The sequence below is a fragment of the Lacerta agilis genome, chromosome 6 (genome assembly GCF_009819535.1).
Source record: "Lacerta agilis isolate rLacAgi1 chromosome 6, rLacAgi1.pri, whole genome shotgun sequence".
Lineage (NCBI taxonomy): Eukaryota > Metazoa > Chordata > Lepidosauria > Squamata > Lacertidae > Lacerta > Lacerta agilis.
In genome coordinates this window covers 58,975,359-58,989,875 of record NC_046317.1, presented here as the reverse complement: position 1 = coordinate 58,989,875, position 14,517 = coordinate 58,975,359, and the positions used below count along the sequence as shown (strand labels likewise).

Here is a 14,517-nt window from a genome sequence, read left to right as displayed (position 1 = left end):
CTGCTCTTATGTTGGCGGTGTGCATATGACAGGAGCGAGCCAGCAGTAAATCACACCGAGCCAGTGGAGTTAACTCTTTATTAGCAAAAAACAGGATCTGCACAGGAGTGTCGGGTCTAATGAGCATGGCAACTCAACTCTAGTAGGTCTTGCCACCTTGAAGCAGTTGCTGAAACTGCTGCCCAAGTCCCTTCCTTTCTGGGGTTTCCCCTAAGCAATCTGAGAATACACCTGTATGAAGCTATCTCCCAGTTCTGGGAGACGGGGAGGGGGAGACACAAATGCCTCTTCGCCAGCTGGAGTCATTTCTGCCTCTTGCCCCCCCCCCTCCAGCTTCCACTCTGACTCTGACTCTGGATGGCTCTCTGCCACAGCCTCTTCCTGCTCACCAAACCCTGTTACTTCTTCAGCTTCCAGCACCACCTCCTCCCAGTCTTCTTCCTCTTCTCCCTCTAACCACTCATTGTTGTCCCACCACCAGTCCCCTGGCTCTAAGCCACCTTCCCCTGGGGGTTCCCAAGCTGATTCCTCCCATCATTTCTCTGCATCCAGCCAGTCCACAACAGCATACTATGTAAGGGCAATCTAGCCTTTAAAATTTTTATTTTAAACAGAGCAGGTTGAAACATTCAAAACATAGCCCTAGGAAGATGGAAGAAGGGGGAAAGAGTTTTTCTTTCAATTTCACACAGATTTGAAGATCTTAACACTTATCCTCCAGGCAGGTCCCTTGTGGCATATGGTTTCAACTGAGGCTTGGCTTACATAACCAACCTCACGTCTCTAGATCCACCTTCATTTATCCGTCGCAATCTCTTGGGCAGACCTTGCCTTGTTTTAGATTAAAATGAAATGTAGCCTCTGCAAGTGGTGATACTGATGGGTTGCAGCTGCCTCCCAGCAGGTGGCAGTAACTGCTTTGCTAAGCTTGATCTTAGAGAACAGCAGCAGAACATGACAGCAATAGCTGGACAGAATCACCTTGGGGAAGGACCGTAGCCTAGTGGCACAGCAAATGCCTTCCATGCAGAAGGTTCCAGGTTCAGTCCCCGGCATCTCCAGCTGGGAATGTTCTCTGCCTGGAACCATGGAGAGCTACTGCCAGTCAGTGTAGACAACAGTGTGTGAGGTGGACTAGTTTTCTGGCTCAACAGAAGGCAGTTTTGTATGTTCCTGCCATTATTCATAAGAAGCCTGACCTCCTGTGGTCAGCTGAGGGGGGGAAGGGTCTGTGCTGAGGAAACAAATCTAATTTCATGGAACAATATCTGCTTGGATATGACTAGTATCTAGAGTGGTAATGAGCACTGTCTGTCATAGCCTCAGTTCAAAACTGAAATGGATTAGTGATGTTGCCAAAGTGTGCATCTCCTTGATTTGAAATGCAGACCTTGGTGTCTCATGATGCTCACCTCCAGTCTGAGATGCATTCTTTGATAATTACAATGTTTGTGGTGACATCGAACATGAAGAGCAACCAGCCTTCATTCTTAATTTGATGCTGAATAGATTTAGTAATTTCTATACTGCCCTTCATCCGAAGCTCACAGGGTGGTTTACAATATAATAGCACAAAAACGGATAACAAATGAAAACAATACACCATCCGTCACACAGTTTTAAAAGCCATAGATTGTTTAATTAGCCAAAGGCCTGGGAGAAGAGGAATGTTTTCCCCTGGTGCCCAAAGATATGTAATGAAGGCACCAGGTGAGCTTCCCTGGGGAGAGCATTCTTCAAGTGGGGAGCCCACTGCCACATCTGCAGATGTAAAGGAGAAGTAGAGCTGTGTGTCATCAGCATATTGCTGACAATGTACTCAAAAGCTCTGGGTGACCCCACCCAGCAGTTTCATGTGATGTTAAACTGCATGGAGGATAAAACTGAACCATGAGGAACCCCACATTGAAGGCTTCATAGTGTTGAAGAGCACTCCCTGAGCATCACTCTGGAATTGTCCATCCAAGTAGGACTGGAACCACCGCAAAGCAGTGCTGCTTACCCTCAATTTAGACATCTGCCCCAGATACAATGACTAATGGTATTGAAAGCCTGTGAGACATCAAGGACACAGTGATGAGAGGCTGAGGACACGAGGATACATTTCCCCTGTCTCTCCCCCAACAGAGGTGGTCAAAGCAGTTTCTGTGCCAAAACCAGCCCTAAACCCTGACTGAAATTGGTCTAGAAAATCAGCTTCCTCCAAGAGCACCAGGATCTGGTCTGTAGCCAGATGGGTGGGGATCACTGACACTTCCAGAGAGATCCTTTCCTTCTTCCAGATCAATGTGTTGCAGGAAGTCTAGAGCAGAGCTGGGGACTGGAGGCGAATCTGTCCCCAACACCCCTCCCTATTTGGCCCTCTGGACGTTCCCCTTGCTTGGCTGGATGGAAGACAGAGAGGGGTATATAGAAAAGAGCCTACTGCAGAAAGGTCACATTTACATTCATTGGCCCACCTTCTTTTGCCTCTGGCTCCACCTGCCATTGGCATGACTTTCAAAACCTGTAGCCAGCACTGAAGGGAAAGCATTTTAGAACAAGACTTTGCTATTGGAGGACTGAAGGGTTTCATCAGCTTTGATTTGATCGCTTTATATATCACCATGTACCCACAGGTCTCAGGGCGGTTCACAGGAGACCTGATACCTCCTGCCCACACCCCCAGGAGCATCCCCCAGTAGTTCTGACACAAATGCTGGCTCCTTTGTTTTCCAGATTGCGCCTGCAGCGTTTTAGGCAGCCGCCGCAATGTGCCATGTGACGACGAGACGGGCCGCTGTTCTTGCCTCCCCAATGTGGTGGGAGACAAGTGTGATGAATGTGCCGCCAATCACTGGAAAATTGCAAGTGGGCAGGGCTGCCAGGCTTGCAACTGTGACCCTCAGCATTCTCGCAGCCCTCAGTGTAACCAGGTACTGCCCACGAAGCAGCAGTCCAGGAGCTTACAGCTCTAGAGGTGGGCGGGAAGAGGGAAATTCTGGGCCATTGCACTTTGTAGCACCACAATCAGGGCATTGTCTTCTTAGTCCCGCAGAGAGAGGGGGAAGCTGTTTTGCTCAGTAGCTAGGCTACCGTTGAGAGTACTTAGTACATTCGGTGGTATTGGGTGGTAATGCTTTCTGCAGATTTTACTAATTGAGGCTGTATATCTGAGGATGGGGGTTGCTGTTGCCTGTTTGAATTAGGGATGGAGGAAAAATTCATTTTAAAGCAAAGTTGCCTAATTTGCTGGTCCCCGATGGCTATGTGGAATAAAATGCAGCTGTCCATCAGATCACACATTTCTCTGAATTTTGCAAGGCAGTTTTTAAAAACGCACACTAAATTTATGTTTTATGGAAAAATGCATACAACAATGCATATTTGTGGGGGAGCATTAAAAAGCATAAAGGACTGTGGCTGGTAACCAATTGACATTTACTCAGAGTAGTTCCATTGAGATGAATAAGCCTAAGTTGGTCATGTCCATTAATTTCAATGGGCCTCCTCTGAGTAGGAATAGCATTGGATGCAATCCCATGTATTTAAGGGGAAGGATGAGTACAACATGTGTGCCATTTAAATGTAATTTTTCTTTTGCATTTAAAAGAACCCCAACACTGTAAAACTTAGAATGTAACAGACCTGAAACTGGACATAATGCTCAAATACATGTGAAACTGACCTGTAATGGAAATAGTCTGATTTTTCCATTCCTACCACGAATGCTTTCTCATGGAAAAAAAAAAAAAGCAGCCAAGGCCAAAATTGAAGCTTTTCCTTATAAACCCCTTCTGGAACTCAATTATTCTCCAGACCAACAGGCCTAACTCTGCAGTTCTATCTCAACATGATTTCCTCCCTGGTATATCTATCTCTTGTTCTGCAGTTTACAGGGCAGTGTCCATGCAGAGAAGGCTATGGGGGCCTGACATGCTCTGCTCCTGAAGTGCGGGTTTGTCCGGACCAGTCTTATGGCGATGTCAGGACGGGATGTAGAGGTAAGGGATGTAGGTTGCACCCACCTGGAAACCACTGGGTGTTTAAATGGTTCTTGCCATCTTGCTGCTCCATCTAACTCAGGTCTGGAGGAACCTGATGTGGTTGTAGTTCATCTCCCACCTTCTCTAACAGCTGGCTGTTGGGAAACATAGTGAGCAGCCAGAGGGATGCACTGTGGAAATGTCAGCCTGTAACCAGCAAATGAAGCCTGTGACTATTTTTGAGGGATCCAGACCCTTCTTGTTCTCCTCTCTCAACAGCTTGCGACTGCAACTTCCAGGGCACAGAGGAAATGGGCTGTGACAAGCTGACGGGCAGATGCCTTTGCCGTTCCGGCTTTACCGGAGGCCGCTGTGACCAGTGCCAGCGGGGCTACTGTGGCAACTATGACCACTGTGAGGCATGCAACCCTTGCTTCCAGGTCTATGATGATGAGCTCCATAGGTTTGGCTTGCGCCAGGCCACCTTGAAAAATTCCACCCAGTGGCTTCAGGTGGGGACAGTGAGCTCCGGCTTCAGCACCCGCCTCTTAGAAGCAGAAGGTGAAGCACAGCTCATCCAAGGGATCCTGGGAAACCCCCTCTTGACGGAGCAAGGGCTGGATCAGGTGGCCAATGCCATTGCTACGATCAGGTGAACAGGAATTGCATTCTACTTACAAGCCCCTCCTTGGGTTAAAGATACCTGCATTGCTGGGGACTTAGACAAGGGCCCTAGTTCCTTCCCAATCCTTGGGTGCCTCCAGAATGCCCCTGTTTTGTGAGAGGGATTCAAGTGCACATTGCAAATGGAGGTTTGTGAAGTTGAAGTGGATTAAAGTGCTCTGTTGCTCTAGTGAGACAAATCCAACTTGAAAAAGAGTGGTTAGGAAAATGACAAGGAAATGTACTTAAAAGTGTGGGTAAGACATATGAATGCCAGGCAACCAATCAAGACGAAGGCTCATTGTTACATTACTGCCCTGCAAACAAGATAGGAATGAATACTCAAGAAAGACCTCACATAGTCTAACCTCTGAGTAAACTTTGTGCAAACAAAGTGGAATGAATGTTCAATAAGCAGATCGTCTGCAGGAGCCCCTTGATTCACTGGCAGTCCATGAAGAAGTCAGTCTTTTAGTCTCTCCTAGGGGCATAGAATACTAATGACATGCTTTCATTTGTTTCACAGTATAAAATCTGTGAAACACTATGCACACTCAAGGTGGTACCAGCTGCCCATTCAGTGATTATATGTTTGAACCAATTGTTTTAATTACTTTATCCACTTCAGCCCTTGTCTATGTTAATTATTATAAACTTCCCTGTGATGCTCGAATGAAGGGTTGTATAGAAAATTAGCAAACAAATAATGGTAATAAATTAAAATCTCTCTGTTCTGTCCCCTCCGTTACATTTGTTGACCTGCATTTTATATCAGTGGGTACTCGGCTGCTGAAATATGAGTCAGAATCTTCAAGGTTTATTTCACAGAAGTGCCACTGATTTCATGGGCGTATGTTGGCATGAAGGTTTTAAGGGCAGTAATCACCGGATGAAAGAAAGAGAATAATTACAAGATGTATGCGGAAACCAAAACCAACTATCCTGTTTTGTTGTTGTTGTTTGTTAATTCCAGGCAGACCATTGAAGGTTTAAGATATGAAATACCTTTCATGGACGAAGCATCCTCTTTATCCATAGATATGGATAATCTTGATAGAAGCCTGGTTCTGATCATCACTGAGTACCAAAACAAGAAGGCTCAGTTTGAAGCCAGCCGAAGCACAGATGTCTCAGGTATAATACCTGTGTTTCAACCACTACATTCATCAGTTCATACATAAGTGGCAGTATCTCCTACTGCAAATACGGACAGTTATCTGATTAAGGGGCGGCTTTGCCATATTGTGGATTTTGTGTTGAAGAGATCTTCTTCAACTTAAGTCAGGCTTTCACAATCTTTCCCGCTTCTTATTTTTCCTCTTCCAAACCCCCTCCTTTGCCTGTAAGAGTGGATCCAATCACAGGAGCTTATATCACTGACAACGTTGCATTCTCACAAAAGCACATTTCCTAGTGACCCTCAGAGAAAGCTTTGGTAATTTGCACACAGCACTTTTGTTTTCAGCTGCTTAAAAATGGCAACCTACTATGGATGGGATATTTTTCTTCTTCCCTGTGTTAAAGGTGTTATGAAACCGGCCCCACAGCTCAGGGTGTGTATTCTCATCCCACTAGCATATCTAGTAAACAGATTTTGCAGTGCTTCACAGTAACTTAACAACTCTGCATCAAAAAGAATGATTTTCAGTGTGTGAATTGAACCCGGGCTCCAGTCTCTGGCAGATTTGCAAGGCGTTTCTAATTCTTCTTCTCACTCACATCACACAGCCTATAGTTCTTACCAGCAAAGTGCTGCTCTGAGGCTTTCCAGACCCACTCCGGTGGTATTAGTAGGCCATTTCAAGAAATGTATGTTTTAAGTTGTTTCTGTTCCTGCTTGGTGATCTAATTAGAAGTGTGCAGAACATCCTCCCCTCCAGGGAATTATCACCAGTCTGATTGAAACTCTTTTTGCCTCCCTTGAAAATCACTGGATGTTTCCCTTGATTAAAGGTAAAGGGACCCCTGACCATTAGGTCCAGTCATGTCTGACACTGGGGTTGTGGCGCTCATCTCGCGTTACTGGCCGAGGGAGCCGGCATACAGCTTCCGGGTCATATGGCCAGCATGACTAAGCCGCTTCTGGTGAACCAGAGCAGCACACGGAAATGCAATTTACCTTCCCACTGGAGCAGTCCCTATTTACCTACTTGCACTTTGATGTGCTTTCAAACTGTTAGGTGGGCAGGAGCAGGGACCGAGCAACGGGAGCTCCCCCCGTCATGGGGATTCGAACCGCCGACCTTCTGATCAGCAAGCCCTAGGCTCTGTGGTTTAGGAAGCTCCAAATTAGCATCCAGATTTTGCTGTAGGTGAAGTGTGATGGCAACTCTAGATGTAATATATTTACTCTGGAAGGCTAAGGAGGATGCAACACTGATCCTCCAGCGCTTTCTCAAACCTACATGTTCACTTACTGCCGTAGCTTCAGTTTTGCCTCCTTTTCTGAACCTTTTCTGAACCCTAATGGAAGGAAGGAGGTGTGACAGGCCACATACTAAGTTTGCTAAGTTCTGATGTGAATCTTGGAGCTGCCGGAGGCAGAGGCACATCTCTACTACACCATGTACAGTACAGCTTAGCTTTGTATAGTACATTTTAAAAAAGCACATTAATGCAAGAGAAAAACAGCCATTAAGCAGTTTCATGTGAATGGTGATTGGCAAGTGCTTTTCAACTGGCGTCCTTGTGATTCACTGCTCTGGCAGATCCTCCTTCCTCCTTTTTTCAAGGTAGAGCTCCATACCAGGAGGCCTTGGAAAGGAAAGCTGCATTGTGAGTCATAAAGCCATCTAAACATCATTTTCCCCCTATGTTTCCCTAGGAGCATTCAAGACACTCAGCTCTGCACACCAGACATCTTCCAATGCCAGCTTGCGCATAGCTGGTTCTTCCAGGCTGCTGGCCCAGTCTGTGGAAAACAGGCAGAGTGCTGAGGAGCTAGAGAGTGATCTTGCAAGCCATGGGTCGGGACTGGAGGCTCTGCAGGCTGAAATGGCCTTCTCTCCAAACTTGACTCCTGCCATTAATAAGGTGAAGCCAGCAGTTAACCTTTTGCCAAAGGTGCCACTGCATAGCATCATTGCTCAATTTGCCTCATAAATTGTTACCCAGTGAACACTGCTTCCCATTGTTCTGACTGCAGCCAAATAATGGCTGCAGACTAATGAGGCGGAAGGATGTTTGGGGCCAAAGTCTGTTATTGTTATTGGTGTTTTTTTTTTAATTCCTCTTTTCTGCTGTTCTACTATTGCCATGGAGACTGATGTCAGCATCTCCAGTTTCCATGAAAAATCACCCATCTAATCTTGCTGCATTTCAGTGCAAGTGTTCTCAAATGAAATATGTGGGTGTGGAGGAGTTGGGGATATCAGGAATCTCAACTGCCTCTGGATCTCTTTCTCTCCTGTGAATCCTACAGTTGTTTGTAGTTGGGCATAAATTTTGCCAAGGGGTGGGGAGAGGATGTCTGCTTTCCTCCTGGAGTAAGGGTGAGGGACCTCCAACCCAAATACCCAAGGCAGCACCCACTGACTCTCTGTGCCTTGAGGCACTTTCCAGGGCATGTTCCTTCACCAGCCAAGAACTGTGCCCCTTGAGTGCTTTGGCCTGGCCTGCATTTTGCTTGCCAGAATGGAGGAATATGTAGATATAGTGTGTGTGTGTAGAAATCTCTGGATTTTGTGTGACTGGAATGTAGTAAGAAAAGGTAAGGCTCACAACGGTTGCCCTGTCCATTTGTGGCTCTGTGGGGCTGCAAATGGTTTCTTTTAGCTTGCTGCTGTGACAGTGCATTTAATCCCTTTCTGGGAAACTTTACTTAATATTTATGAGAATCCAAAGCATTATTTGTGTATGAAGTATTGAAACAGAACAGCAATGTTCAGCTCTCTCTTTGGGGCTGCCCTTGAGGTTGACCCAGAAACTGCAGCTAGCGCAAGATGTGTAGGCTGCACTGTTCACCTTTTGCCATCATGTTACGCTGCTGCTGGAAGAATTGCACTGGCTGTCAATTAGCTACAGGAAATTGGATGGAATGGACTTAAGAATGAGCAGGTGCAAAACGGATGCAGACTGGAAAAAAGTGACCCACCCTCCTTCCTTTGTGTCTCATTGTGTCTCCTTTCCCCCCCTTCCCCTTCCCACTCCCGCTTACTCCCAAGCAGTCCTTTGAGCTATCTGTGTACCCATTCCAGTGGGAAATGTCTTCTGGGGCATCTCCAACCAGCAGTGAGCTCTCTACATGTCAAGGGCCTTGGCAGGTACCTGGCCATGCCCATAGAACCTTCTTCTTTGATTGCCTTTTATGTTGTCTCCATTTAGGCATCTAAAGCTGTGTGCTGTGCATCAGTGGATGTGCTGCACATAAGTGCATGAAGATAGTAACTCCCTGAATCATTTTTGGTTTTTGCATTATTGAAGGCATAACTTAACTGATTGTGTGGCTTCTCTGTTTAGATTTGCAGTGGCATCAGGTCAGAGATTTGCAGTCCTGGGGAATGTCCTGGAGAAATATGTCCACAGCAAAACACAACTGGATGTGGCCATGGTCGGAGCTGTACTGGAGTGTTCTCACTTTCTGGAAGTTCCATCCAAACTGCCACAAAAACCTCCCAAGAAATCCACAACTTAAATATCCGACTTCAGGAGACTACACAGATGGTGTGTGTGTGTGTGTGTGTGTGTGTGTGTGGAGAAAGGAAAAGGAGAGCTCCTACATTTGCCACTTTGGGAGACAAAGAGTAAAAGCTCTTTTGCAATTGGCAAGGAAAATGCATGACTTGTGCTGTGGGGCTTTTTGTGAACATGTGAACATGGTTGTCACGACACCCAACATGCAAACAGCATTCCTTCAATTTTAAACTCTGCCCAGGTAACTTTTCAATTTGGGTGATCCACCTGGCGAATATTGATTTGTGAGGGTGCCCTGTCTGACAGGTACACTGCACAGGGCAGGGTGTCCTCCAGAAGTTGTTGGACTGAGGCTTTCATCAACCCTAGCCAGCATGGTTAACATTCAGGGATGATTGGAGTTGTCATTGAGAAGCACCTGGAAGGCACTAGGTTGGCTGCCTTTGCACCAGCACAACAGCTAGAAGTGAAACATCCAAGAAGCGTCTTGGGTGTGTCCTCTTCCTGAACAAAAATATGGCGTGTGGAGCATATGAGAACCTGCTTGTGAATGTGCCTAATGCATGTTGTTGTGATGCCATAGTGGGATCATGCAAAACTCAAAAACAAATATCCGTGTTTTGAGCACTTGTTGGTTGATGCAAAGAAAGCAATGACACCATTCATTTTCTTTCTCAATTTCTACAATTTTCACTATAAAAACACAGTTTTTTGTCTCTGAAATACTAGGAAGCACTGGGTAATTAAGAAACAGGGAGATTGAAAGTATGGATGAATGACACTCTGGAACCAGCTTAGGATCTAAGAAACTGACTCTGTCTTGCATGTTGTTTTGACATAGATCAGAGCTGCAGAAATAGCTGTTGGCCAAATTCAGACTAATGCCCAGAGCCTGGGAGACCAAATGACTTCAACTAGGTCCCAGATAGAGGGAGACATCCATCGCACCCAGCAGTTCATCTACCAGGTCCGCAACTTCCTGTCAGGTAAGTCTACGCATGAAACTTCTGTCTTTGATTTCTTGCCATTACATTATCTTTAAAATGGTCAGCTTTCTCATAAAACACACATACATGAAGCAAATGATCAAGTGCTATTCATTGGACCAATTCATTGATTAAAAAGTTTCATGCTTACAGGAATATGAATAGTTCCAAAATGTATGCTAAGGCCAGATAAGATAGCAGCTAGCTGTTGCTGGGGAAAGCACAATACATTAGATAACAGGCAAGACTTCCTCCAAGTGCTTCAGAGACAAACACAGCAAATGAAAAGCATGCAGCAAATTTGCCACGATTCGAGGATGGCTGTTACAAAACCATTATTCCTGCTTGTATTTTCCTTGCTCAATATCTTTTGCTGATTGTCTGTGTCTCCTGCCTGCTGGTACGGAAATAGAATCCATTGTGCATCATAGTGGTTACGCACAAAAGCTTTATCCAAAAGGTTATGAGCTGGACTACTTCCCAAGTTATGCTTAAAACATGTGGGAGTTTACTTTTGAGTCAAGGGCATGTGGTAAAAAAGTTGTACTGGCAGTGCATGAATGCATTTAAGAGAAATGATATGCCAGCCTAGTTGCAGAAGTTTGGTCAATGGGGGCCTTACCTTCAAAGATAGCAGTGGCATTCTGACATTACAGTTTCACACAACTTCAGGCAAAGCAGGAGGGTTTGACTTGATGAGCTTTGAGGTTCCTACCAATTCTAGGATGCAGATGGTGACAGTAATTCAGCGAGGTAATTGTAGACAAAGAAAGGAGCCATACATATTTTCCTAGGGAGGGTGTTCCAGAGATCTGGGACTATTACAGAGAATAGTCTATCCCTGGCTCTTCCTTCCCACCCACCCCTATTTCCCTGCAACACATGAGTGCTACTAACCAGTCCCATGATAAGGAAGCTGGTTTGGTGCCAGGGCTTATTGTTTTGTTTGGAGGTGAACATTTTCACATTTGAGCTCCTGGGTGTATGAGAGTATCTGGAATTTGTGACCTGCTAAATTGTATTTTTTTCTAGAAGGATGCACATGGCACTGTGGGTTAAACCACAGAGCCTAGGGCTTGCCGACCAGAAGGTTGGCGGTTCGAATCCCCGCAACGGGGTGAGCTCCCATTGCTCGGTCCCTGCTCCTGCCAACCTAGCAGTTTGAAAGCACGTCAAAGTGCAAGTAGATAAATAGGTACCGCTCTGGCGGGAAGGTAAACGGTGTTTCTGTGTGCTGCTCTGGTTTGCCAGAAGCGGCTTAGTCATGCTGGCCACATGACCCGGAAGCTGTACGCCGGCTCCCTCGGCCAGTAAAGCGAGATGAGCGCCGCAACCCCAGAGTCGTCCGTGACTGAACCTAACGGTCAGGGGTCCCTTTATCTTTACCTAAATTGTTGTTTTTTCCTAGAAGCTCCTCTTCTGTCGTCTCTAATTGACTTAATGGTTCTTCAGTTGCCCACCCCTGAAAAAAATAAATTCAAACATGGGTATCTGTCCAACATCTTCTTTAGGGGAGACCAATGTGTAAAGAAAAAGAAGATATTAACCACTAGTCCTACTCAGACTAGGCGCACTGAAGTTAATAGGCATGACTAACTTCAGTTCATTAATTTAATTGGGTGTAATCTGATTAGGCCTTACTTGAATTCCTCAGGCTACAAACCTATACCAGCTAACTGCAATAGGACTTATTCCTGAGTGGATACATATGGGATTTCATTGTTAGGCTTTAGCCCTTAGGATTCTTACTTTAGAGCAGTGTTTTTCAACCACTGTGTGACGCAAGATGTTGCCTGGTGTGCCGTGGGAAAAAATTGTTTATTTGATTCCTATTCAAGACTTTATATATAGTCAATATAGGCACAGAGTTAAATTTTTTAACATTTTCTAATGGTGGTGTGCCTCGTGATTTTTTTTCATGAAACAAGTGTGCCTTTGCCCAAAAAAGGTTGAAAAACACTGCTTTAGAGTAAGTTCTGCTGAATACAGTGGACTATATTTCTGAGTATTTAATCGTCTGATCATCTTCCTGGGTGATTTCTTCGTTATGTATTTTAAACACATTTGTTTTTAAATTGCAGGCATTATTTAGCATGGAAATGTGCTCCTCAATCCTTTTTTTAAAGTCATGCATTATCATTGGTTAATATTATTTTGTTAGAAGCCTATATATAACAACTTGCCTATTTGAATAGCTCTCTCTCTAAATCCCCATCTCTTGCTTGAGACTTTTCCCTGAGGTAAGAGATGGGTCCTGTCACTGGCAGAATTCTAGCAGTGCATACTGACAAGCACGAAGGCTGTGAAATGACAAGTATCTAGGGGAGAATACTGAGAGGGTGGGATACTTTGGTTGTGAGAATAAATCATGAAATGTTGAGACATCTCAGATGTGGTAGATGCAGAGAGTGATGGACCAGTTAACTCCTGCTGCTTTGGAAAATGTCTAAATGTAGAGAGAATAAGAAGTGCTGCTGACAGCTAGGGTGGCCAGATTCAAAAGGGGGAATGTCTACACAACTGGAATGTTAACTAAGAGCTTCTCCAGACAACCTGATTATTTAGAATTCACCTGGATTTTCTTGCACAAAGCTTACAGTATCCGGAGGTTAGACTCTATCCAGCCTTTACTGAGCATTTGTTCTGATTTGTGTGTGAGGTGGTTATACAACACTGAGAATTTGTCCTGCGTTTATCCTGATTTGCTTGTGGGGTGTTTTTATATCCTCCTGTTAATTGTTCATTCACCCCACCCTTTTCCTTGCATTTCCTTCACTTTCCAAACTGCAAAGAGGCTGATTCTTTTAAAAAGTTGATTTGTTGTGCAAGGGTGACAGAGAGTATTAAACCAATTGGATTGTGTGAACTGAAATGCACAGTATGCGCTTGAAAACCTCTCGCAAAATAGTGACAGTTTGGTGGCATTCTATGGGGCAAATCTGAGGCCTCTCACCCCAAGGTCCTCAAACCCTGAAAAATGGGGGGGGGGGGTTGGCGCCAAGAGAAAGCAGGGGTGGTTTAAAGCAGATAAATTTTAGTAGGAAAGCATCGACCCCTTTCCCTTGTTCCCCCTCCATTCAAAACCACACCCTTCCAATAATGCTTTCCATTGATAAAGGCCATCAAGATGTCCATGCCTTGTTTCCCCCTTAACTGTTAGCTTCTGACCCTTCCTGAATTTCTTCTTAGCACCCTTATGTTCTCTTTAATCTGCTTGCTTGTTTTTTTTGAACATTTCTGGCTTTGCTAATACTGTATAAGGAACCAGTGGGAACCTGCAACACATCTCCCCCCCCCCCCAGTGTATCACCCACATCCTAACAGGAGTGCTCCTTGTCAGTGCTTTGTACAGTGTAGAACAAGAACCCTTTGAGTGTTGGTTGGAGCTGGCAAAGGACCCACTTTTTCTTTTCACCCCTCTAGAAACCTCCTCTCACAGTTGCAAAGGAGTCAGGACTGATAAAGAGCTTGGAGGAGTATAGAATGGGATGGAGAGGATCATTTCCTAATGCTGAGCTCAAGGATATTATAAGCAGTATGACACATCCACACAAGCCAATTCTCATTCTCTCCTTCCATTTCCCTCCCCATCAACACCCCATGGCTTAATTGGCCTCAGTTATGCCTTTAATTCCTAGACTCACACAAGCCCTGTTCAGGAGATAAAGCCTTTGTGTGGTTCTACTAAGCACAGGAGAATGGAGCCATGCTCATTAGCCATGCTCCTTGCATTGTGTCCCCACTGCTCTCCAGGTGTCACAACTAGGAGGTCTGAATCTCAGAGTCTGTTTTATGCCTTTGGGATCCTTGTATGATTTCAAACCCTGATCACACAGAGCTTTAGCCTGTTGTGGAGGCGACATGTGTAGAGGAGGCTCCCTTCTCCAGACCTTCCTCTTCATATGATGGAGGCACAACACCTGAATAGGGCTGAAGCCTGCCTGGGTTCAGTTTCTTCAGATTGTCTTCTGGGGGAATCCTGGATTTTAGCATAGCCACAATTGGGCAAGAGTCTTTTCCTCCACCTCCAAGGAAAAAATAACAGCGAAGACAAGAGTTTGGAGTGAATTCAGGTGAACCTTCTCCAGACAATGAGATGTTTGTGTCTTTGCACCAATATTTGTCCTGTAATTTCATTTGGAAGTGCAGCAGATCTGGCTTTCCCTAGCTACGCAGTGTTTGATTTGCTTCAATGAAGCTTCCGGTTTGTTGAATAAGATATACAGTCTCACTTGGCCTCCACTTGACTTTTTTCCACTCTTATCTTTGCA

At 45.2% G+C, this 14,517-nt stretch overlaps 1 protein-coding gene across 1 annotated transcript in view; it reads left to right on the top strand.

The window, feature by feature from the left end:
* LAMB3 (laminin subunit beta 3) overlaps positions 1–14,517 on the top strand; it is a 48,868-nt gene that overhangs the window by 28,806 nt on the left and 5,545 nt on the right. The window contains exons 12-18 of the mRNA XM_033152916.1: positions 2,719–2,915; positions 3,872–3,983; positions 4,245–4,617; positions 5,602–5,762; positions 7,453–7,661; positions 9,087–9,290; positions 10,102–10,246. Of these exons, the coding sequence (XP_033008807.1) occupies positions 2,719–2,915; positions 3,872–3,983; positions 4,245–4,617; positions 5,602–5,762; positions 7,453–7,661; positions 9,087–9,290; positions 10,102–10,246 (1,401 nt within the window). The remainder of the gene's footprint in view (positions 1–2,718; positions 2,916–3,871; positions 3,984–4,244; positions 4,618–5,601; positions 5,763–7,452; positions 7,662–9,086; positions 9,291–10,101; positions 10,247–14,517) is intronic.